This window comes from Chlamydomonas reinhardtii, chromosome 12, assembly GCF_000002595.2.
Source record: "Chlamydomonas reinhardtii strain CC-503 cw92 mt+ chromosome 12, whole genome shotgun sequence".
NCBI classification, from domain to species: Eukaryota; Viridiplantae; Chlorophyta; class Chlorophyceae; order Chlamydomonadales; family Chlamydomonadaceae; genus Chlamydomonas; species Chlamydomonas reinhardtii.
In genome coordinates this window covers 4,062,646-4,085,030 of record NC_057015.1, presented here as the reverse complement: position 1 = coordinate 4,085,030, position 22,385 = coordinate 4,062,646, and the positions used below count along the sequence as shown (strand labels likewise).

Below are 22,385 nucleotides of genomic sequence, written 5' to 3'. Positions count from 1 at the left end.
GAGCCGGGATAACGGTGCTGGGGGCCACGCGCCCCCACTGCCCCACACCGCCAGCACCAGCGGCCGCAAGTGATAAAGTGGCTGTAGGGACACGCGCGGTAAGACCCCCCGCCCCAGATAGTATTTGCCAATTGAGTTTGGACAAATGGAGGCGCATCCTCTTACAGCACACACACACACACACACACACACACACACACACACACACACACACACACACACACACACACACACACACACACACGCGACCTCGTCACGGAGTACGGCCATGTCGCCGAGGCGTACGGCGCGGCACTACCATGCACACCATGCACCCGCGACACGTCGCGGCGCGTGTTCAAGCTATCAGGGGATAACTGGGTTCTGGGGGGTGGGGGGCTCTTCACGAACAGCCGACGCGGCCACTGCGGCCGCGCGCGTGCCTAGCCTCGGTAGCCCTAAAGAAACACTACAGGTGGACAGAGGTACAGGTGGCGGGGCGGGGTAAAACCCCTCAATACCCCGAGTCACCACCGCCTCTCACCATCTGCTACGCCATCACCGTCCTCCTCCTCCTCAGTCGCTCCAGCTGCACCACACATGCACGCGTGCATGCACGAGGTGTCACCGCGCTGCGCCGCCTACACTACCCCTAGGACCGTCGTCCGCAGTTCACCTTAGGGCAGCCGCAACCACACATGCTGTAGCGCCTGCTCCATGCTGTATGCCTTGGACACCAGGCCCTCAGCGAGTTGCCTCGCACCCTCGAGTGCGGGGTCCCACAGAGGCATCTTGGATAGCATGCGCTGCAGCATGCGGCCCACCAGGTACAAGTCGCTGGCAGCGGTGAAGCGCCCATCCACCAGCGCCGCGCCTCCCTCCCAGACAGCCGGCATGTCCTGAGGGCACGAAGCAAGTGGAGCGTTGAGGGAAGGCAGGCAGAGGTTGGATCCACCCCCATGGCCTTTAGGACGGTCAACCCATGGCCATTAGGACGGGGCGGATGACACACCAAGCACATAACTCCCGGGTGGAGTCCCAAGTCACAGCTGAATTTATGTCACCGTCACTGATTCTCTTCTGCTACAATTTCTGATGCTTCATCCGTGCCCCTACCGTACTGCCCTTCCGTAGTATAACGGTGTTGCTTGCCCGGAAGATACAGCACTTCCTTCACCCCGAGAAACGTGGACCCAAACTGGGCGGCTCAGGCGGGAGGTACTCTGGGTTTCGGCTCGCCACGCTGAGGACGCTGGGAAATGCACCCTGCGCCCTCATCGACCCTACTGAGCCTAACTCCCCACTTTTACTTTCAAGCTCCTGCGCATTAGATAGGAGGTATTATCGGCCACGTGGACGTGAAGCACCTTCAATGTATGGGGTTGGCTCGGGCTCGGAGCATCGAGATGGGGTTGCGGCATAGTGTCCATGTCGCCATTCGGGGAGGGTTTCGACTGACCAAAGGGCAGCGGCAGTGGGCCGGGAGCTGAGTGCCGGCTGGGCTGCGGCAAGTCCGCGCACTGCCGCTGGGGGCGGGTATGCTGTAATTTCCGGTTATGAGAAACGCAGTGGCCAGGTTGGATGGGGTGAGAGGGCCAGCCAGACACTCGTACACGTTCCACAGTAGCCCCGCTGCTATCTAGCGCAGCGCTAAACGCACATCCACCCAGTCATCTCTGCCTAACACCTTGCTATCCCCATGCTGCCTCCCTAAGCAGGAACAGCTGTGGTAGGGCCAGGCCGCTGGCATACGAAACGTGCCCAGCTACGAGAGTTACAAACGGCGTTTAAGCGGCATGGAGAGGAGGGGTTGACAGTGCGGTCCCAACTATCCTTATCTCAAGAGAGGAAATGCTTACCACATCCTCCTTGCGGTGGCGCTGCAGGCTGTCCAAGGGCACCGCCAGTTCCAGGTCGATCACGCGGAAGGCTCCCCGGGTGAGCTTGATGATGTTCGGCCAGCGCAGATCAGCATGGCCAAAGCGGGCCGCATGGATCGCCTGCACGCCCAATAGAATACACCTGCGGGCGGGCGGGCCCAGCAGAATGCAAAATTTGAACGATGGCGTTAAGGATGTGCCCGGGTTAGATGGGCGGGGTAGCTTTGATGCGATGCGCTCTTCGTGCAGGCACGCACTGCGTGGCTAGGCGGTTGAGGTGAATCCAACCAACTGTCTAGACAGGAACAAACCCGTGCGCGCACCTGATGGCGAGAGCCAGCTCCTCTGAGCTTTCGGGGCACCAGCTGTCCTGCAGAGGCTGGCCCCTGGGTTCCAGCGTCACCCTGTACGAGCCCCGCGTGACAGCTGGTCCCTCCGACGCGTGGATGACATAACTGCTGCCGCGTACGGCGGTGTACAGCTGCTGCAGATCGCCCAGCTGCATCCCCCCCTGATTCAGGTGGCGCGTCCACTCCATTGTCTTCACTACGGAGTGAGGCTGCAACAGCACGCTGCCGTAGCCACGAGGCAGGGAGTTCATGAGCTGAGCGTCCGCCGGCAGCTGGTGCTGCTGCTGCGAGATGATGCCATACACGAGGATGGCCGCCTGGATCACGGTGATCTTGCCCCTTGGCGTGTACGTATCCGAGTCGAGGAGGTGGTAGAGCTTCGTATCGTCGTCGCGGAGCAGGTACAGCAGCTCTGAGGCGCGAAAACACACACCGGAGTGAATGTGGCGCTGGGATGTGGCTGATAGCTGGTGCAGGGTTTGGCTGCTGCTTACCGAACTTATCGCCGGCGCAAGCGTAGCACAGCAGGTACTCAATCTGCGCGTGACCAGGACCAGGACCGGCAGACAGGTACGTCAAGGCAAGGCACCGAAGTAAACCGTGTGCAGCAGGCAGAAGGGCTACACCAGAAGAGGCGGCTGTGCCAATAGGAAGCAGACCAGCAGACTCACCTGACCGTGATAGGCACTGGACCAGCCCTGCACCTTGGCCAGCAGGTCCTCCTTGGCGCTGCCCAGCGTGCCTCTGGCGGGCTTGTCCTCGCCCTGTGTGTGGATGAGCGTGCGGGTTCTGGAGGGGCAGGATGGTCCAGGCCACGCTTGCAGGACAGGGTGAACTTCAAGTACTGCGAGACATGATGCAACGTGCGAGTACATACCGCCTCGTATGCCCGCTGTGGTGCGCTCAACCGCCCACAAACGCAAAAAGCTCGTCAGCTTCTTCGCCTCCAACAGCAAGCAACCGTATGCCCAGGGATCAAACCTAGTTAGCTGACGTGCGTGAACAACCAAGGGCAATCGCCAACGAAGCAGCCGATGCGGGACCGAAGGGTAGGCTAATGTCAGATTTCCCTCTTCCAACTGGCTCCTGCCCCTCCCCCGGCATGTTCCATAACACGCCAAAGGCAGCACACCTTGAACAGCAGCGCATCCCGCAGAAGCACCATGAAATCCGGCCGCTTGAGATGAGCGGCCAAGGACTGCTCTGTGCAGTTCCGCTTGCGCTTGAGCGGCTCTCCGCCCATGTAGCGCGCCATGAGGCTCAGCACGCGCCCAAACAGCTCGTCCACACGACCTGACGCATGTTGGAACAAGGACGACAGCAAGTTGGCAATTGTCTCCATATTGCTCATTGCGCTGAAGCAGCCCAGCTCAGCGCGCAGATCCCTTTATGAGACCATGGCCGTGGAAACGCAGGGCATGAACAGGGCGGACGACGCGCGACGTCCCCAACATCGTTGCCAATTTGCCACACCGCAATTGTAATACTTACCGGCAACGCTGAGCTCGTCCCCGAGGTCATCTTGCAGCTGCGCGCTTGGGTGAAGCGCTGACGAGACCAGCACTGAGAGGGCCCACGCCTGCGACTGCGCCTCCGGCTCCAAGAGATCAAGCATTGAGCCATCTGCAAGGCCCACGACGTCATACACCCACGCGTGCACCGGCAACTTGACAGGTTGGCTGTCCTTGTGCTTCAGCAGGTTTTGGAACAGTTGCCGCAGCTCCGACGGGCCGGGGGCAGCGGTGGGAAGCATTATGGAGCGGAGGAAGCGAGCCGTCGCATCTGCAGACGAGAAAGGGGCGGCAATCGCCGCCGTCCCCAAGCCTGGGGCCGCCGCCGTCCCCAAACTTGGGGCTGCCACCGTCCCCGGGCCTGGGCAAGCCACCGCGGCTGTACAACGCGGGCAGGAGGGATAACTTACTGATTGTGAGTGTAGGCATGGGGCGCCCAAATTTCGCAGAAAGTCCGGCGGGGAAATCGCACGGCGGCACGGGGGTCCATCCCACCCGCCACCACACGCCATTTGCAATGCCCCGGTGTCCTCAGTACCGCAAGCAACTAGGGTCCATAACGACATCAGTGAGGTTGGCTGCAGCGAGCTGCAACCTCGTGTGACGCACGGCACCCTTAACAATCGGGATGTGGTTCTGGACTGATCATCGCGAAGCGCAGTTCCCCAAATGCCAGGGGCCCAAGGCAGCTCGCAGCGATCAAGAGCCCACGCATCAACAACATCCCTGTGCCTAGCGGGCACTAGCTGGGCGGCTAGCTGCGTATCTCAAAAGGAACTAGTCCATAGGCCCCACGGTGTGACATGCCGGTGTGCTCCCGCTATCCCGCTCTCGCTATCGCAGTTGCCCGTGAGAATCAGAGGCCCACTTCTTCACAACATGAATGCACGCACAGCCACAGTGGTAAGCGGCAGGGCCAGCAGCTGCAGCGCATTGAGACCAAAATGACCCATGTGTGCGACCGCAGGTCGCGCAGCAGCTCCGCAACCGTCGCAGCAGCCCGCAACCGTCGGTGTTTTGTTGTGTTATTGTCAGCCAGGCGTTTGGGTACCATCACATTGTCCTTCACGGGCATCTCCGGGTCCGGTTACGTCCCTGGCTGCTCGTCACCCTTGAAGGACATAAATATGGGTGCCGTACAGCAGGTGCCGCACCAGGGGTGCGGCGCGTGGATGCAGAGGGTCCCAGACTTGACGCCCCAACGTTAAATGACGGGTTGGATGCGTCTATCGAAGGCGTTCACGGCTGCCGTATCTACTTGATGTTTTCTGGAACATTCTGAGTCGCGGCCACAATGTCCTAGCCTGTTACAAGGAGCTATAACTCTGGCCTGGCGGGGACTCTCAAAGGGGCCGAAGGAGCGTTCTGCAATACTTTGCAACTCACCAGCAGCTGCCGCGCTGTGTGAGCCCAGCCCAGCCGCCGCGTCTGCACAACGTGGGAGCGGCCGGAGAGCATGCGGGTTAGAACGGTGCGGGATACATGTGTGGGATTGGGCTATGTTTCGCGCACGAGGGCATGCAGACAGCACACTTATAAACCACGTGAGCATTTACCCAAACCCCCAAAGCTGCCCCTAAAAAACAATCCCCTTCATGGGAGCGGCCGAAGAGATTAGGAGCTGCATGCCGCGGGTCAACCCGACGCGACAAACATACCGAGCGCGTGGAGAAGCAGGAGCTTCTCTTTCCGTAGCATGAGCGCCGTCTCCCGGAAGTACCGCTTGTCCTCGGCATCCTTCGCCGACTCCGCCTGGGCCGACACTCGGGCTATCTCCGCTCCTAAGCTCGCTAAGTCGCTAAGTTCCTTTGGCAGCTTCTCTCGTTCCTCCATTTGCCAGGGGCCGCTCGCGTAGAAGGCCTGCTTGGCTCAGGTGGACTCCCAAGTTACAGGAAATGCATCAGCGATAAAGGCAACACTCTTATTTAGTGTATCAATTCCTCGAAATTAGCATTTAAGCAGCAGCAGCTGCGGCCGGGGCAGGGTCCATGCGGGATTTTCGCCAAACGCAATCCAAACGGCTGCCAAATAAGCTGCGTAAAATAATCTAGGACATTATGTGCCGGGCCCCGCCCCAATCGACCTAGTAGGGTCTGCACAGGGTTTTCCGCGGGTCCCCGCACCCCCCCTTCTCGGGGGCCTGTCCACCCCCATAGTGTGGGCAGAACGTTTGAAGCTGGGATGCGCGGGCGAAAACTTTGCACCGGAGAGGCGGAGAATGTTGGTTCACCTGCGGCATGCGCGCTGAACTCAGACTGAGCCGCGCTCAGCCATCTATACCGATTGGAAGAGCGGCAGATAACACCTGCTGCTGATATGTTGCTTGTCGCGGTCGGGAAGGGGACCTCTAGATGAGCAACTGGGGCTCCTGGACGGGTGGCGCAATTTGCTGGCCCAGCGTGCCCCAAGCATGCCTGCATGCGGAATTTGTGCCTTCCCCTCGCAGTTATTGGAGTTGCTAGAGAGCTGCGGGGTACATGGGCTGGTGGTGCGGTCTGTGAACGGCTAGGCTTGGGCTGGGTTTGTGCCCTACGGTAGGTGTGCGACCGTTGGGCTGTGCGGTGGTGCCGCGGGCCACCCCGCCACTGTGAACTCAGTAACTTCAGACTCCCCGAACTCAAAGCAACCCCCCCCATACAGCGACGACATGGTGGTGTCTAGAGTGGTGTATTGGTGTATTGGTGTCTAGAGTGATGGAGACAAAGCTTACAGCTATGACAATGCATGGGACCCATGGGACCCATCGCGCTGAGCTCGCCCCATGACCAGTCTGCAGTCTCTGTGCGCCAGGGGCACGCGTTTACCCGGCCAACTGGCCGATTGGGTGCCAACGCAGGGGGGGGGGAGGAAACAAAGTGCCAGACCCCATGCCCCGAAATCCCCCGGGACCCCCCTTGAGGGGACGACCGACCCCCCGACGGACAAAACCTTGTTGTTCAGGGGTTAAAACCCCTCCATTTTATACCAAAGTGGTGTCAATCGACTCCTCTTGACGAGCACTATCACTCAGTGCCATCAGCGGTTCTGTTCTGAGACTTCGGTCACGGACGGGATCCTATCCATGGAAATCCCCTGGACCCAGCCCACCCCGCGCTCAACTCTCTGCCGCGTGACGAATGGACAATGTGCATCGGCAGCCTTGTTAGACGTGAACTCGTACGCACCAGCGCTTCAGAGCCCAACTATGTCAGTGCGCATGTGTTGAATATGGGGACATGTCCCGACATGTCCACGCCCGGACGCGCAACTTAGCCCTCCCACGCTTTGTTTGTGCTTATTACGTCATAACGTGCACATATGAGCCTTGTACTGCTGCGTTTGGCCCCCACTTCTGCTTGTGGGGCGCTTCCCGAAATCCGCCAGGATGGGCTCCCGAAACCCGACGGACCCCCAACTTTTGAGAATGGCACCCCCTTTTACCCAGGACGAGGACCGACCCCCCAACTTTGGCGGCCCAGAACTTCCTCACCAGACACCCCCTTGTAAAACTAAAAGTACGTGCATAATGCTCTCCTGAAGCTCTGTAATTTTGAGCATGGGGTAAGAATCTGAGCTTTCTACCCCCCCCCTGGTCAACGTGTCAGTTCGTATACGGAAGCTGAGTTTCACCAGAGTCCCTTCCTGGGGTATGACGCCAGCCACAGGTATGGTGACATGAGTTGTGTGTATGCCTCTTCAACGGTGCAAGAGATGCCTTTGTGTGCCTAGCAGTTGACGGTCCATGACCTGGCAGGTGACGGTCCATTCAGCGCGTTTATGCACTCACGTTGCGTTGATTTGAGCCCTTTGTATCGCGTATTTGCCTGTCCGTGCAAGTTGAGGTGCAGTCTCCCGTGTGCTTTGGTCATAGTGCCCCTTGCCCCAGTGACATCTCCTTGTAACCGATGCAAATTGTCCCGTGTGATGTCCTTACACGGCTTCCGGCAGTGACCTTACAGCTCCTCTGCGGCAACATGGCTTGCCGTTCCATGCCACAGCTCTCTGCCATCACGTTCAACTGCTGCCTGCAGAACGGTCAACGTCCAACATCCGTCCAACTGCACGACCGCCAACCAAACAGCCCCAGCGCATCGAGTCGGCAGCCCAGCGCACGCCACCACCGCCCTCAGCTTATGTCACACCCCCTGACCTTGCGCATCCTGCCTCCCAATGTCCACACTGCCTTTGGGCACACGCTGTCCTTTCTCTCTCGGTCATAGTGTACAATGCCTCCTAGTCCGAACCACCTACAACCATTTACCAGTTGCAGATGTACGAATACGGCTTGCCACAACCTTGCAAGGATGCGCATTGGCGTCTCATCAGCGTGTACCCCTTTGTAACATGGCCTCTCGCGAAACGTGTCAAACAAAACAAAACGGAATTTCGATATGTTTCTTGCTCTTTGGCCGAACATGGAATACAAATTCGAGGGTGCGTGTTTGGAACTGAACGCCATAACACGTGCACAGACACAATGCATGTCAACAGGCGCACACTCTCTTCCTCTCGCATCGTACAACAAATACCCCGCTTGTCAACAGGCGCACAGTCGCTTCCTCTCGTAATGGCTCTTGCCAAACTCTCTCGACACAAACAGCACCAAAACATAGCGCGCACACACACACACACACACACACACACACACACACACACACACACACACACACACACACACACGCACAATCACACATTGTAAAGTTAACATGTGCTCCGTGCTGCACTCCTCTTCGGGTTGCATACCGCATGAAACGCAAGCCCCGATGGTGAGCACAGTTCATCAAGCAACAATTGTTGGTGATAAGCCCAGCAGCACAAGCCTAGCCACGCACGCAACACCCCCAGCGCCTGCATCAATGACGGCGCGGGCGCTGAGGGGACAACAGGAAACACTCCTGGCTGTGGCCGTAAAAGCCACCTGGCCGGCGCATGACGTAAGAAGGTTGTGCATACAGCCTTTACACCCTTCTTGCATAACCCCCCACGTATCCTCCTGATCCTGCCGCTTCTCCACCACTCTTGGGAATCGACCTCGGTCTCCAAACACGCCAAAGCTGACATCCCGGCAAGCCGGCATGCCAGCAAACCGGCGTGCCTGCGGCTGGCCGCTTCACATGCCGCACGGTGTCTCAGGTGTGGTGCAGCACCTGCGCCTCTGCCAGCAGCACCACCACACCAGCCAGCACACTCAGGTTGTAGGCCAGCGCCAGGCTGCCGCTCTGTCGCCGAGCAGCCGCCTGAAGCAGGAAAGGAGAGGAGAGGGATCGGTGGGTGGATTGGATGGGAGCATAAATGGACGTGCGGGGCGGAGGGTGTGGGCTGGAGCAAGGCCGCGGCACATAAGGCCAGCCATGTGTAAAGCCAGCGTTGTCGCCCCTATACATACGGCCGGTCCTCCCGCTGTGCAAATCAACTACCTATTCGCGTAGCACACGCGCTTACACACACTGCTGAAGACACACGCACCTGGGCGCGGGCGGTGGACTTGGCGTGTCTGCCCATGAGGCGCTCGCGCTCGGGCGGGTACACAGCGCGGCCCTCCTTGTCGAAGAAGCGACCCAGGCGGGCGGGGGCGGTGGCCAGGCGGTACAGCGCTGAGCCCGGTGTCAGGAAGCGCGTGTAGGTGCCGCTCACGTCGCGGGCCACGGCGCTCTTAATGCGGGGCACCAGGAAGGCGGCCACGGTCTCGGGGTGCTCACACAGGATGTTGAAGGCCTGAGCGGGCGGAGTGACAGGCGGCATGGATGATGGTCCGGATGGTGTGTGTATGAATGTGTTGTGTGTGGCGAGGGTTCAAGAGGAGGCTAGAAGCACAAGCGCACGTTGCCCGAAACCGAGCGACAGCAAGAGCGCAAAATAGTCAAGCGCGGACCCCTCCCCAATTACCACTGCCATCTTCGCCATTCCCACAACACACACGGGGGGTTCCCCACGCATCCAAAACACACCCACTCGCCCCTCCCCATGACCGCCCCCTGCCTCTGCCCCACTTGCGTGCATGCGTCGCGCGGTCCCTGGTGCGGCGCCTGTGCTCGCGGCGCGCAGGTGAGTACAAAGCAAGACGGGTCTAGGAAAGTCCAGCGCGCGCGACCGCGACCGTTGCACGCGCATCTGCATTCGCATCTGAGCACTACTGAGCTTTACGCGACTATATAGCATAACATAGCTTTACACTACTACCAGACCTCTCGGGCAACCCATCTCAACTTAGGATAGGCAGCAAATTGGGAGAGCAGCAGCCTCGGAGCGCCTGGACGTACTGGAGCTGGGCGCCGGACGCTGGACTCCGCGGACATCGGTAACGACGACTACTGTGTACCTTTGTACCTGCCTACGACTTCACTTCGTAAACTTAATGCATGTAATCCCCCCACACCTGCTTGTTGGCGGTGGTGGCCCCCTCCAGCAGCAGGTCGGTCAGGATCATGCCCGGACTGACTGTGTGCAGCTTGATGGGTGTGTCCGCCAGCTCGCGTTGCAGCGTGCCCGTCAGCTGCGTGATGCCGGCCTTGGTGGCGCCTGTGGCGGGGTGGAAGGGAAACGTTATGCAGGCGTGGAGTTGCGGATGGGTCGCATGTGCACAGTACTGCTCATGAGTCATGAACTAGAAGCGAGAATGGGAGAAGGGGGGAGGGGCGGAGCAAGAAGGCGGAGACGTTCGCGCGGAGCTAGGCAACCCCTTCCAAGGCCATGCCTGCACTGAAAAAGCCACCTCCGTCCTGCCCTGCTTACCGTATGCCGCGTAGTTGGGAGTGGCGAAGCCGTCTGCGCCGGCGCCGTCCATGTTGAAGATGTGTCCTCCACCCGGCTGGTGCTGCATCAGGCTCACGGCCTGGCGTGTGCACAGCAGCGTGCCCAGCAGGTTGGTGCGGACCACCTGACAGCGGTGGGGGCGGCGGTGGGGCAAGACACAAGGGAGTTGAAGCAAGGAGCGTTGAGTACAACATGCGCGCAGCGAAGGCGTAGGGTATGGAGGTCAGGAACTGATACGGTAATTGTGAACATGGGGCCGAGGACTTAGCTAAGTGGCACGTGCATGGTAACGGTGGGGGTGGGCTGGCGTCACATATAGTGACCGGAGCAGGTCAGGAGGTAGAAGCGGGGCAGGGGCAGCCAGGGCAGGGGGACTGACCTGCTCGATCTGCGCGTCGGTCTGCTCCACAAGCGGCTGGAAGGAGCCGCTGTACCCGGCGTTGTTCACCCAGGCGTCCACTCGCCCGAAGGATGACAGCGCCGCCGCCTCCACAGCGGCCACGCCCACCGCATCGCTGACGTCCGCAGCCACGCCCACCACCTGCATAGGCGCCGGAGCAGCACATGGCTGAATGCACTCGCACACGTGCACCGTGCTGGTCAACCAGCCACTCCCCTCGCCTGCTGCGCCCCGCCCCGCCCCGACCACAACGTAACAAGCCCACGATCCGGCACTGCCCCGTCTTAGAAGCACACCTACGCCGCCTACACTCTTTCGGCCCAGCCATTCCTTGCGCACCTGCGGGCAGCAGCCGTTCAGCGCCGCCACCTCCTCCCGCAGCTCCCGCACTGCCGCGTCCGCCGCCGCCTGCGTGCGGCTGGTCAGCAGCACCCGGTCCCCAGCCGCCAGGAACTCCCGCGCCAGAGCCTTGCCCAGCCCGCGCGAGCCGCCCGTGACCACCACAGTGAGGGGCTGGCGCGGCGCCGCCCACAGCTTGCGGTTGCAGACGCGGTGCATGACGGCAAATAGACCGCCCACCGCGGCGCCGGACAGGACCGGCAGCGCGGACTGCAGGCCTGCGGGCGGCAGTGATAGTGGAGGAGGGAATGGAAAGATGCGGCGGCGATTGGTGTGGGCTCTGGAAGGGGCTGAGAGCTCGCAAGGGGGCGCGGGAGGCGAGGTCCTTGTCCTGGCTGTCGTGACGTCATGACGTGTCAGCAGCGCAGTGCCCGACTCCCGCTTGCGCAACGCCTGTGCGGTCCCTGCGGGCGGCGGCCCTCCCCAGCAGCGGCTGCGATCCCCCGCGAGCCCCAGGACTCAGTTCGCCGTAGCGGCGCACGCGCGACGCTCACCAATGACCGCGGCGATGGAGCCCCACAGATAGGCGGGGAGCACCACAGCACCGAGCGGTCGTTCCAGTCCGCGAAGCCGGTCGTGGCGGCCACGCAGGATATGGTTGATCTGACGGACCTTAGGATGTGCTTTGAACAGGTCTGGCTGTGGCCCGCGAAGCAGCTCGTTGATGAAGCCGCGCTTCGAACTTCCCGAAGTCGAGGGGCCGCAATTGTCCGTGTCCGGCTTGCGAACCGCTGTCACTGGCATGGCCCGAACGCGACGGCATATCTTTGCTGTGCTTGCAAACCCTACATGAGCGTTGCGGCCGGGGCCCACGCTACACATCGGAGCGCCACAGCCAGACAAGGGCTTTGGGCGGAACTATGAGCGTTCGCCTCAGCTGCACAACTCGGACAGCTAGAGATCACTGAGAGGTTGCTGTGAGCACGGAATGGGTGTGATCACGAGGTTAAGCGTTGGGGGCCTGTCGACTGGTCGAGGTCGTGAACGTGCGGCAGGCGAGGGAATGTTTGTATGTTTCGTGTGAAGAGACAGACATTTTATTTATTGGCGCTGCTAGGAATTGGCAGCCTGGTGGGAAAGAATGAAAGAATGGTCATTGATGACGCGGAGCACGAGCAACCAAAGGACGTCATCGTCGTCACTTAGCGTGGCAGCAGTTCACTCGAAAGCATGCTAAAACACGCGACCCCGGGTTTCCCGCTCGACGACTGCAATTCCATGGCCCAACCGTTCCTCGCTTGGCCGCTCCCATTTTCAGAGCACGAGTCAGCACCGTCACTTGTTGCGTCCCCCTTGCGCGCAAAAGGAGTGTTCACGCGAGCCATCATGTGCCTGAGGCTGGTGGAGAGGCGCCGCGCAGTCGCAGGTGCATTAAGGTTAGCCATCCTCGGACGCTTGGCTGCACTGCCGCCTTGCCCTGCCCGCCGGCCCCAGCACCGCAGCTGTACTTGTAGTCGAGGCGACCGAGGACGATCTGCCTATCCACCGTCCGGGCGGTTGGCAGGCTGGACTGCCAGGCGCACAGCGCAGTGTCCGCCTTTAGACGCCACAGCTGTGCTGGTTAGTTGTAGCCGCAGTTCGTGCGGTGCTCCGCCCCCGAGCAGTGCGTAAACGCGCGGCGCTTGTGGCGCTGCTTGGCGGCCGCAGCCCGCGTCTGCTGTTGTCGGGACTGTGCACCATAGCGGTCGCGTTGTCCCGCCCGCCCTCTGCCTGCCGCGTTCCGCCGCCCGCACCGCCGCAGCCTCCGCAGCCGCCGCCGCCGCTGTGGCGGTGCGGGCGGCGGAACGCGGCAGGCAGAGGGCGGGCGGGACAACGCGACCGCTATGGTGCACAGTCCCGACACCAGCAGACGCAGGCTGCGTTTGAAGGCGGACCCTGCGCTGTGCGCCTGGCAGTCCAGCCTGCCAACCGCCCGGGCGGTGGATAGGCAGATCGTCCTCGGTCGCCTTGAATACAAGTACAGCTGCGGTGCCGGGGTCCAGGGTGAGGCGGCAGGGTGAGGCGGCAGTGCAGCCACCTGTGTTAAAGAGCACAAGGAAAACGTGCAGCGGTGAGGCGGCAGTGCAGCCACCTGTGCGCGAGCTCGGCTTTGTGGACCTGCTAGCGCGCTGTACGCCGCCCCCGCCTGGCGGCAGAAGCGCCTGCAGGTCTACTGCTGGACGCAGCGGGTGTTGTGCCGCGAGGCCGTGCGCCTGATGGGCGGAGAGCCGGGGGTGACGCAGCAGAAAAGCGTGCTGGACTGGGGTGGCGGCAGCGCGGGCTACCACGGCACGGTCAGCTGGGCGGATCAGCCGCCACGCAGGGGGTTCGTGCGGCTGCTGCGTGAGCGGTTCGCGCGCCACGTCATCATGATCAACGAGTTCCGCACGAGCATGGTGAGGGCACAGTACACGCCGTCCCTGACCTCGCCCATGACCTGCCCTTTCCAGATGTGTGCGAAGTTCGGGCGCCGCAGCCTGCGCCGCAATCAAGGAGCTGCCGCAGGGCGGCGCGGGCTTCGATGTCCGGGTCTGCAATGACTGTCACACGACGTGGGTGAGTGGGAGTGACATGGGATGACGGCTGGAACGTGGGCGGGGGCAGGAATTGGGGCGGGGGCAGGATTTTTGGTGGGCGACGCGCGACACACTTGGTCCCCGCCCCCGCTGCTGCTGGCACCCGCAGGACCGTGACGAGAACGCGGCCCGCAACGTGCGGCTGCTGTTAATCCTGCAGCTCCTGGGCCGCGACCGGCCGGCGGTCTTCTGCCGGCAGGAGGGCGGCGCGGGAGCGGCTGGTTGAAGTTGACTTAGTTGCTGGAGGTTCCCCTGGCCCGCTGCTGCCTCCCAACTCCGGGTCGCGGTGTCTGGGCGAGGCGCTCGTTGCGTGCAACCAGCCTGTTCAATCAGGTGTGTTTGAGGTGTCGGTCATGCGACGCCTTGCAGTAAATGGCTGTGGGGGAGCGCTGAGACGGACTTGCGTTGCGATAAGGAGGTTAGTTGGTGTGCGATGGGACAGTGGTAAGGCAGGTTGTGTAGCAGGAACGCCGTAAAAGGACTTGATGACGAGCTGGGGCTACCCTTAGAGTAGGGACTTACGCGCCGTCAGGCCTTCCTCCCACAGGTTGGCAAAGTCCCGTAAGGAGGTTGGCGTGTGTGGTCACGTGGAGAGGAGCAGAGCGGCCACAATAAGTTCCCAAATTGGACTTGACAATGCGGCTAGTATTGACATGCCGTGCGAAACTATCGGACAATCCAGTATATGTAGCTGGTACAGATGCGGAACACTGCTAGGGACCTGCAATCGGGCAAAATGATAGCGAGTGATTGGGAGTGTGTGCTGCTGCAGCGTGTGTGTGCAGAGTATGGAGGACAGGTTGAGCCTGCCCTCCCCACTCCCCAGCCGTCCAGCCGAGGTCCGTTGATGTGATGGGTTGATCCTGTCTAAGCGCTAGCCCCAATACACCGTCCTGAGTGGTCGTCTGTTCTAAGCGCAAACTCAACACATTGCTTCACCGTGTGGGGACGCGGCGTTGGCAAGAGCCACGAATGGCCCTAATACCGTGGGGGCATGTTGCACCCGTGGAGGGCACTGTAGCGGGTACATTGCCTGTAAGTTATTGCTCTGCACGTTCTTGCGCCTGCCAGTGAAGCGTAGTTACTGGGCTCATTCATACGTTGCACTCGCTCTCACGGCCTGACAGAGCAGGGGGGGGGGGGTAGTCTCGAATGGGAAAGGCCCCATGTTCTCAAACGAAAGAGCTTGACGAGAGGACTCCAAGTCCACTTTCAGAGTTTCAATCAGGGTAGTAATTGCAAAGTTATGGATGCGGATGTTACAAAGTTATGGGCCCTCAAAGTTCAGGGTCGGTCGTTGGGGTTGGGGGTCCCCAAGGTTTCGTCACGCGGATGTGGGTGGGACTGCCAGATTTCGTCTCCGCGCCCTAAACGCCCCTCTAAACGCTCCGCCCAATAGCACAAGCACTAGCACACATTAGCGTGCACATACTAAAGCATTTGCATTACGTTTGGCCTCAGGAAAGCGGCTGCATGTCTGTCCACATTGGCATCGTAGTAGCGTAGAGCCCCACTCGAGCGTCTCTCACTGGTGTCATGGAGACTATGCGAACTGATGCTAACTTGTAACGGCCAAGGCTTGGTGTGGGTCATGGCGACAAGGCTGCCGCCGGCCATCGAGCGTGACATGAATCCCGGGATTCTTCACATGATCCCGGGAGAAAGTCCACCGATCTCTTCCGTCGCACAATCTCAAACATCATATGTACAGCGCAATTGTAAGCTTAAGCGCACGCCCCGGTAGTCTGACAGAAGGGTCGGTGGTCGGCCATGGACACATGGACATGTGTGGCATGGCTGCCAGTCAAGTTGTGCCTCCAGCTGAACCGAAGGTATACAATTGTAGAGCTCGCCGAGAGCAGTCGATTGACACCGACCTGGCTAAAAACCAAAGGGTTTTGAGGGGGGTTTTGAGGTGTTGCACGGTGGTGGGGTCGGTCGGTCGGTCCGGAGGGGGGGTCGGGAGGTTTTGGGACATGGGGTCTGGAGGTTTAGTTCGTACCCCCCCCCCTGGTTACTGGCTTCGTTCACACGTTGCACTCGCTCTCACGGCCTGGGAAGAAGATCACGTACCGGTATACAGGAAGCAATCCATAATGTTGCTTAGATTCGCCTGAATCGCGCTGTAGCGCAAACGCACAGAATTGCGCCACAGTTTTGAAAGCATACTTAGATAGCGGATAGGGCTGCTGCAACGGCTCGGTGGGCGGAAACCGGCAGGGAGGCGTAGGTATCTAGCACGGGTGTGTGAGAGCGGTGTAGATGTTTAGAGGGTGTGAGCCAGCTGGTGGCTTCCAAGCCGGCTGGTGCGCTCGGGCCACGCCTCGCACGTCGCTGCACTATACAGTACAAGCGGTCCGTCCTGCGCCCCATCCTGCGCATTACGGATATGGCGCGCGTGCCGCCGGAGCTGCAGTCCCAACTCGAGCCGCCCCGTCCCGCTGACGCAACGCCGCTGCTGGCAGTACGGCCATACCAGGGAACCCAAAAGTTCATTGCACAAGAAACGACATCAGACCCGGAAGGGCTCTACTTATCACGCATACACGGCCGCGGAGCGCATATCCAACGCGCATTCACCTGGTGATTACCATTTGATCACTGTGCAGCGACTACATAATGCTGGGCACCCCAGCAATTGCACATTGTACACGTCAAGACGCGCGCAAGTCCCGCATGTCAAACCTGCCTAGTTCAGTTAGTGTCTGCCAAAGCCGGGCGGAGCGGCTCGCCTGCCCTGCGAGAGCCCCCTGCCCAAGGCTTCGATCACCTGCCTACATCGCCCATGCGTTGTAGCCGGGAATGTAACCCAGCTCCGAGAAAATCTGGCAGAAGCGCTTTGTATTGTCGCCTATGTACACCACGACGGTGCCGCGCGGGTTCACCGCCTCGGGATCGGCCTGCCCGCTCGAGCCGCTGCCACCTGCCGCGCCGGCCCCGTCCTCACCGGTGTTGGGCCCCGCAGCATCCAGTGGCGCCGCCTCTGTCGCAGCCTGAGTGGCCAACTGGCGGGGGTCGCGTGCGGAGCCACCGGCAGGGCGGGAGGCGCCGCCGCTGTGCGCTGACATTGCCTGCTTATCACAGACGGCTTCCCCCAAGATCGAAGGTACGGCGGCTTGGCTTGCCGAGGCGCCCGCAGCCGTGGTACCCCCGCCTTCCTGCTTCACCGCCACCGCAACACCGGCGGCGCCGTTGGCCGCAGGCCTAGCAGCAGGCGCCGCGCCGGCCGCGAACGCCACGCCAGCGTTGGCAGCAGCTGCAGCCGCGTCCGGCGCATGGCCATTGCCGTTCGCAACCGCCACCTGCACTTCCGCGCCGGCAGTCGCCACAACCGCGCCCATGCCGTCGCTTGCGCCTGCTGCCGCGTGACCGTTGCCAGCCGCCGGACCTGCCACAGGCTCAGCGTGTGCCGCGTGTCCGCCCGCCTCCACCCTGCTCGCCTCCATGGTGACGTCTGCTGCGCCGGGTTCGGCCCCCGCCTCCGCCTTCACTACTGCTGGCGCCACCAAAGCCATGTGGCTGACGTCCATTGGGTCACCGTTGGCCGCTGGCTGCGGCGGTCCTAGCAGGGCTGCAAACGGGGCCGCCTCCGGCGCCAGTGCCGGTGCCAGTGCTTGTGGCACCAGCTGCAGGCTTGCGACGGCGGCCTGCCACTCCGGTGTGGAGGCAGACGCCTGCTCCGTGGTGTCCGCCGCAGCAGCGTATCCGTTCCCAGCAACGGCCGTGGCGCCGTCGGGCGCGAGCGCGTCGGTTGCAGGTGCGATGACCTCGGGCTGCGGCATTGGCACGTCCGCTTGCGCGGCCAGCTGCTGCACCGGCGGGGCGTCCGGGAGAATTTGCGGTTGCGGGCCGCCTGCCATGGACGCAACGTTGCCTGGCTGCTGCTGCTGCTGCTCTGGCTCCTGCGGCACCACCGTGGCCCCAGCAGAGTGCGCGCCGCCGTCAGCTCCCGCCGCCAGCTGCGTGACGTCCACAGCCAGCCAATCCGACACCTCCAGTGCCTCCGCAGCAACCTGCATGCTCTGCACGGCCTCTGCCGAGGCCGAGGGCCCCGCTGTTGCCGCTGGCGCGCTGGCGTTTAGCGGCGCAGGTTGCCCCGCTGCGGCGCTCGCCGGCGCCGTGCCACCCACAGAGGCCGGAGGAGCACAAGCCGTCGCCGGCTGCTGTGGCGGCGCATCAGGCACGGCTTTTTCAGCAGCGCTGGCCGTTGCGGCGTGGTCTGACGCCGGGGGCTGCGACACGTATGGGTGCGTAGGCGCTTGGAGGGCGCCGTGGGGCTGCTGAACCGCATCCGGCACCATCTGCGGCTGATGCACCTGCGGCGGCAGCTCTTGCAGCGGTTGGAGCAATTGCACAGGCTGTAGCAGCTGGTGCGGCAGCTGATGCGCCTGCAGAGGCTGTAGCGGCTGGAGCAGCGGCGGTGCTTGGATCTGCTGCAGCGACTGTGGGGGCTGCACCTGCTGCGGCTGGTCGGTTTGGATGGTATGGTTCTGCTGCAGCAGCAGCGCCTGCTGTTGTTGCTGTTGCAGTTGTTGTTGCTGCATCTGCTGGATCTGGTGCATTAGCTGCTGCTGGAAGACCTGCTGGAATTGCTGTTGCATCTGCATCTGCTGTTGCGCCTGCTGCTGCGCCTGCATCTGCATCTGCTGCTGCGCCTGCTGCTGTTGCGCAACCGCCGCCGTTGCTGCAGCTGCCATCGCCGCAAATTGGTCAGGGGTCGGCACCACACACGCGTCGGGTACAGGCTGCGCAGCTGCTGCTGTGGCCGCGTGCAAAGCCGTCGGGGCCTGTAAGCCTTGCTGTACTCCGTGCTGTTGCTGCTGCTGCGCTCCGTGTTGCTGTTGTGGCTGTTCCGGGAACTGAAACGGCGGCGGCAGTTGCAGCTGCGACGACGACTGCAACGGTGCCTGCATCTGCATTTGCAGCGGCTGTGGCGCCGAAAGGTGCTGAAGCCCTTGCGGCATCTGCAACCCTGGAGGCGGCTGCAGCCCCGAAAGTCCTTGGGAGTGCTGCTGGTGTTGTTGCTGGTGTTGTTGTTGTTGCTGCTGTTGCTGCTGCTGCTTGGCGGGTTCCCCCCGCATGCCCGATACACCCGACACCCCCGGCATACCCAGCACGCCTAGGGGCTGCGCGCTAGGGAAGCTGCCAGCCGCCAGCATATCCACCACCCCCTGCCCGCCAGGCGGCGGCAGCCCCGGCATCCCGGACGGCGGCGGTTGCAGTGGTGGCAGCTGCTGCGGCTGGCCTTGTGCGCTCAGCGCCGTCGCTGACCCCAGCGGCTGGCCCAGAGTTGCGTGCGGCGCGTTTAGCGGAGGCGCACCAGGCATGCCCGGTGGCGGCTGCGGCGGCAGCAGCGGCGGGCCGCCCGGCATGCCTGGTATCTGGCTAGACTGCTGCGTGCCGCCGCTGTGTGCCCCCGGCATACCCAGCGTGCCTAGCCCGGGCATGCCAATAACAACTGCGTGCGGGTTGTTGTTAGGCATGCCGAGTGGCGGGCCGCCCACGCCAGGAGCAGCGCCTGGCATGCCCGGCAACAATCCACGCCCTGGCATGTGTCCTGACTGCGCAGGCCCTTGGAGCGCTTGGTGTTGCTGTTGCGGCTGCGTTGGTGGCGGCTGCGGTTGCTGCGACCGTTCCGGCGCCTCCTGCGGCTGTTGTTGCTGTGGCTGCAACTGGGCGGGCTGTGGAAGCAACGGCCGCGGCGGCCCTGGCCCCAGCAGCTGTGGATGGTGCGGCGGCGGCTGCGCCAGCAGCCCAGGCGGCAGGCCCGGCGACGCCCCGGCGAGTGGGAGCTGCTGCTGTGCATGCAGCGGCGTCCCAAGCAGCGCCAGATGCTGCACCGACATCGCCGTACCGTACGGCGGCTGGCCCGCTTGCTGCATGCCTGCCGCGGCCGCCAGCTGGGCCGCCAGCAAGGCAGGGTCCACGGGGCCGGAATGCCCCGGAGGCAGCGACGGCAGGAGGCTGGGGTCCAGCGGCGGCAGCAGCCCATACACGTTGGGATCTGGCTTGAGCGTCAGCGGGTTGAGCCCCATGGCCGCGGCCGCCGCCGCCATAGGGTCCACCATGCCCGCCGCCGCAGCGGCGTGATGCGCCAGGAGCATCTGATGCCGCATCACCTCGGCTTCCTCAGCTGCCGCCGCCGCGGCGGCCTTGGCCGCCGCCCCCTTGGCAGCCTTGGTCGCCGCCCGCTTCTCCGCCGCGGCCTTCCTGGCGGCGGCACGTTCCGCAGGCACAACCTGCGACCCGCCCGACTTTGCCGCCGCACCCTCCTGTGCGCCGTTGAGCGAAGACAGCGGTTGCAGCGACTCCATTTCTACGACGTCGTCTTCAGCCGCTGCGGCCGCTGCTGCGGCGGCCTTCACTGCCTCCGCCGCCTTGCTGCGCCGGGGCCGCCCCGCAGGCGGCTCGCCTGCGGAGCCGGGAAGTACCACCGCGTGCAGACTGCGCTTGCGCCCCGCTGCCGGTGCTGGTACCTGCAGCTCCTCCTCCACTTCCTCTTCCAGCTCCAGATCCTCCTCCTCCTCGGTCTCCTCGATGTCCTCATCAGCGCTGCGCCGTCGTTGCTGCCGCCGCCGCGCGCCGCCACCCCCGGACCGGCGTGCCTTGCTGCTGGTCCCCGATGTGCCTCCCCTATTCCCGTTGCCGCCTCCGCTGCCGCTGCGGGCACCTGAGTGCTCCAGCGACAGCTCTGATGCATCGGCTGGCCCAGGGCCCAGGAGCGCTGCAGCCGCGGCCACCGCCACCAGCGCGGCTGCGCTCTCTGGCCGCGGCACGCCCCAGCCTGGCGGCGGCGCGGTTTGCGGCTTCAGCGGTTTGTCGGCGAGGAAGCAGTGCGCGTAGTCAAACACCTTGGTAAACCACTTCTGGCCGATGGCCACATTCAGCAGCAGCACCACCTCGCTCACGCGGCCCGCCCTGTGCTCGGCGATGGCGCGCTCCAGGAACAGGCCCTGCAGACGAGGCGGCACAAGACAGCGACAGCGGAAAGCAACACGCATGTTGGGGCAGGAGATACTGTATGTGAGCGTGCTACAGGCCCTGGAGTTACAAGTTAAGCATGCGGCCAACAGGCGCGCAGGCCCGCCCTATCTACAGCCACGGATATCGCCGCAATGCCAGCCGCCGCGCGCCTCCCACCTGCAGCATGTTGTTGCCGTGCATGCCCACGGGCGGGAACACGTACACGCGGCCCGTCCATGCGTTGCTGGGCTGCAGGCCGTCGTCCTCCGCCGAGTAGAAGCGGGCGGCCTGAACGCCCACCTGCAACACAAACACATGGGATCGTGAGAGGTGTGTATACTGTCACCGTGCTCTGCCACATCCAGTAGCGCCCCGTGCCGCACCCGGACAGCCAGCCAGTCAGAGGGCAGTTGCGGGTCCCGAACGACCATGCCTGCCCGGCCTCCGCACACCCTTGGCCCCCACCTGCGCCAGCTCGTCGCTGCACGGGTCCAGGTCTATGGTGCCGTTGAACAGACGCTTCACTGCCGCCACGATGTGGTGGGGCGAGCGATAGTACTCGCTGTCGTGGTGCACGTAGTCCTGCCAGTCGGCGCAGGCGGCGCGGTAGGACTCGGGCAGGTCCTTGCTCAGCACCGACTCCACCAGGCGGTGCGTGAGCGGAACGCCCGTCTCCTGCGCTATCAAGTTGGCCTTCACCCAGGTCTTGATGGCCTTGCGAGGCTCCAGTCCCACCAGCGCACGGACCTGAGGGCGTGGGGTGAGCCGACAGGATTCGCTGAGCGACTGGGCGGTGAAGTTGCACAAGTCGACACGACCGCAAGCCCTCAGGACGATTACTGTAAGCTCCTTTGCAGCGGGGACAGGCGCCATAGACCCATGGACCCTTCGCCATGATGCTGCCCCCGCCCCGGCGCCTCGCCTGGCGCTCGCTCGTTGGCAGGGCGATCGTGGGAGGAAAGATTTTGGCCAGTTTGGTGGCCGCCAGCAAGCGGAGCGCTTGGCGCGGGCCTGCGTGCACAGTGGACCGAAAGCAAGCCCCTGAGGTCCTCGCTTTGCCAAAGCACCAAAGCATTTTCATGGCCAACAAATCACTACAGAATCGCCGTGACCACTCTTACCGAAGCCAAAAATGGACTTTTTCGAGATGTAATGCGAGAACGAGTCCGCCCCCGATTTCTTGAAGAGCTGTGTATCATGGATGATAATCAGCGCTGCTCCGACCTTCAGCCAGTTGTTGCGCTGGTAGTTGGCAACTATTAGCGTCTCGCATCCTTGAAGGTCCTCGGGGTCGCGCCGAACCACGTCCACCGCGCTCAGCAGCAGGTCCATGCTGAATGAAGCTGGAACTAAAGACACACAGACACGGAAGCTAAGAGAGCCACAGTGGCCAAGCGAGTGATGGCCCGGGCTGGCCGCGCTTCCAAGCGCCTGCTGACCCTAACGGACGAGAGTGTGGGACATCCAGCGAGCCAGCCCCATAGCCAGGGCCTTACGGTAGAGCCTATCAGCGACGCAGAGCGCTGGCGGACCCGTTGGTCACGTCGTAGCCAACAAGGCCATTGTTGGGGGCTCAGTTTGGTTATACATATACACAAGGTTATGCTCGAACACAT

General features: G+C 62.5%; 4 protein-coding genes across 4 annotated transcripts; 1 reads left to right on the top strand and 3 right to left on the bottom strand.

The window, feature by feature from the left end:
* Positions 1 to 73: 73 nt before the first annotated feature.
* CHLRE_12g517750v5 (uncharacterized protein) lies at positions 74 to 5,625 on the bottom strand. The gene is made up of 9 exons (XM_043068330.1): positions 5,379 to 5,625; positions 5,107 to 5,148; positions 3,701 to 4,099; positions 3,342 to 3,502; positions 2,881 to 2,973; positions 2,704 to 2,746; positions 2,183 to 2,621; positions 1,839 to 2,001; positions 74 to 878 (listed from the first exon to the last, which is right to left on the bottom strand). Exons 1-9 carry the CDS (start codon positions 5,551 to 5,553, stop codon positions 657 to 659), a joined length of 1,737 nt encoding a protein of 578 aa, XP_042918425.1. The 5' UTR covers positions 5,554 to 5,625; the 3' UTR covers positions 74 to 656.
* Positions 5,626 to 7,617: 1,992 nt separating this feature from the next.
* Positions 7,618 to 12,225, bottom strand: CHLRE_12g517700v5 (uncharacterized protein). The gene is made up of 7 exons (XM_001697028.2): positions 11,746 to 12,225; positions 11,192 to 11,469; positions 10,832 to 10,993; positions 10,432 to 10,576; positions 10,076 to 10,218; positions 9,166 to 9,414; positions 7,618 to 8,936 (listed from the first exon to the last, which is right to left on the bottom strand). The coding sequence occupies exons 1-7, from the start codon at positions 11,993 to 11,995 to the stop codon at positions 8,829 to 8,831; spliced, it is 1,335 nt and encodes a 444-aa protein (XP_001697080.2). The 5' UTR covers positions 11,996 to 12,225; the 3' UTR covers positions 7,618 to 8,828.
* Positions 12,226 to 12,325: 100 nt separating this feature from the next.
* CHLRE_12g517681v5 (uncharacterized protein) lies at positions 12,326 to 14,857 on the top strand. Its single transcript, XM_043068329.1, has 3 exons — positions 12,326 to 12,627; positions 13,681 to 13,786; positions 13,916 to 14,857. The coding sequence occupies exons 1-3, from the start codon at positions 12,578 to 12,580 to the stop codon at positions 14,030 to 14,032; spliced, it is 273 nt and encodes a 90-aa protein (XP_042918424.1). The 5' UTR covers positions 12,326 to 12,577; the 3' UTR covers positions 14,033 to 14,857.
* A 196-nt stretch (positions 14,858 to 15,053) lies between these two features.
* CHLRE_12g517650v5 (uncharacterized protein) lies at positions 15,054 to 22,355 on the bottom strand. Its single transcript, XM_043068328.1, has 6 exons — positions 21,891 to 22,355; positions 21,692 to 21,780; positions 21,235 to 21,516; positions 20,947 to 21,069; positions 15,880 to 20,759; positions 15,054 to 15,683 (listed from the first exon to the last, which is right to left on the bottom strand). Exons 1-5 carry the CDS (start codon positions 22,099 to 22,101, stop codon positions 16,581 to 16,583), a joined length of 4,884 nt encoding a protein of 1,627 aa, XP_042918423.1. The 5' UTR covers positions 22,102 to 22,355; the 3' UTR covers positions 15,054 to 15,683; positions 15,880 to 16,580.
* Positions 22,356 to 22,385: the final 30 nt, after the last annotated feature.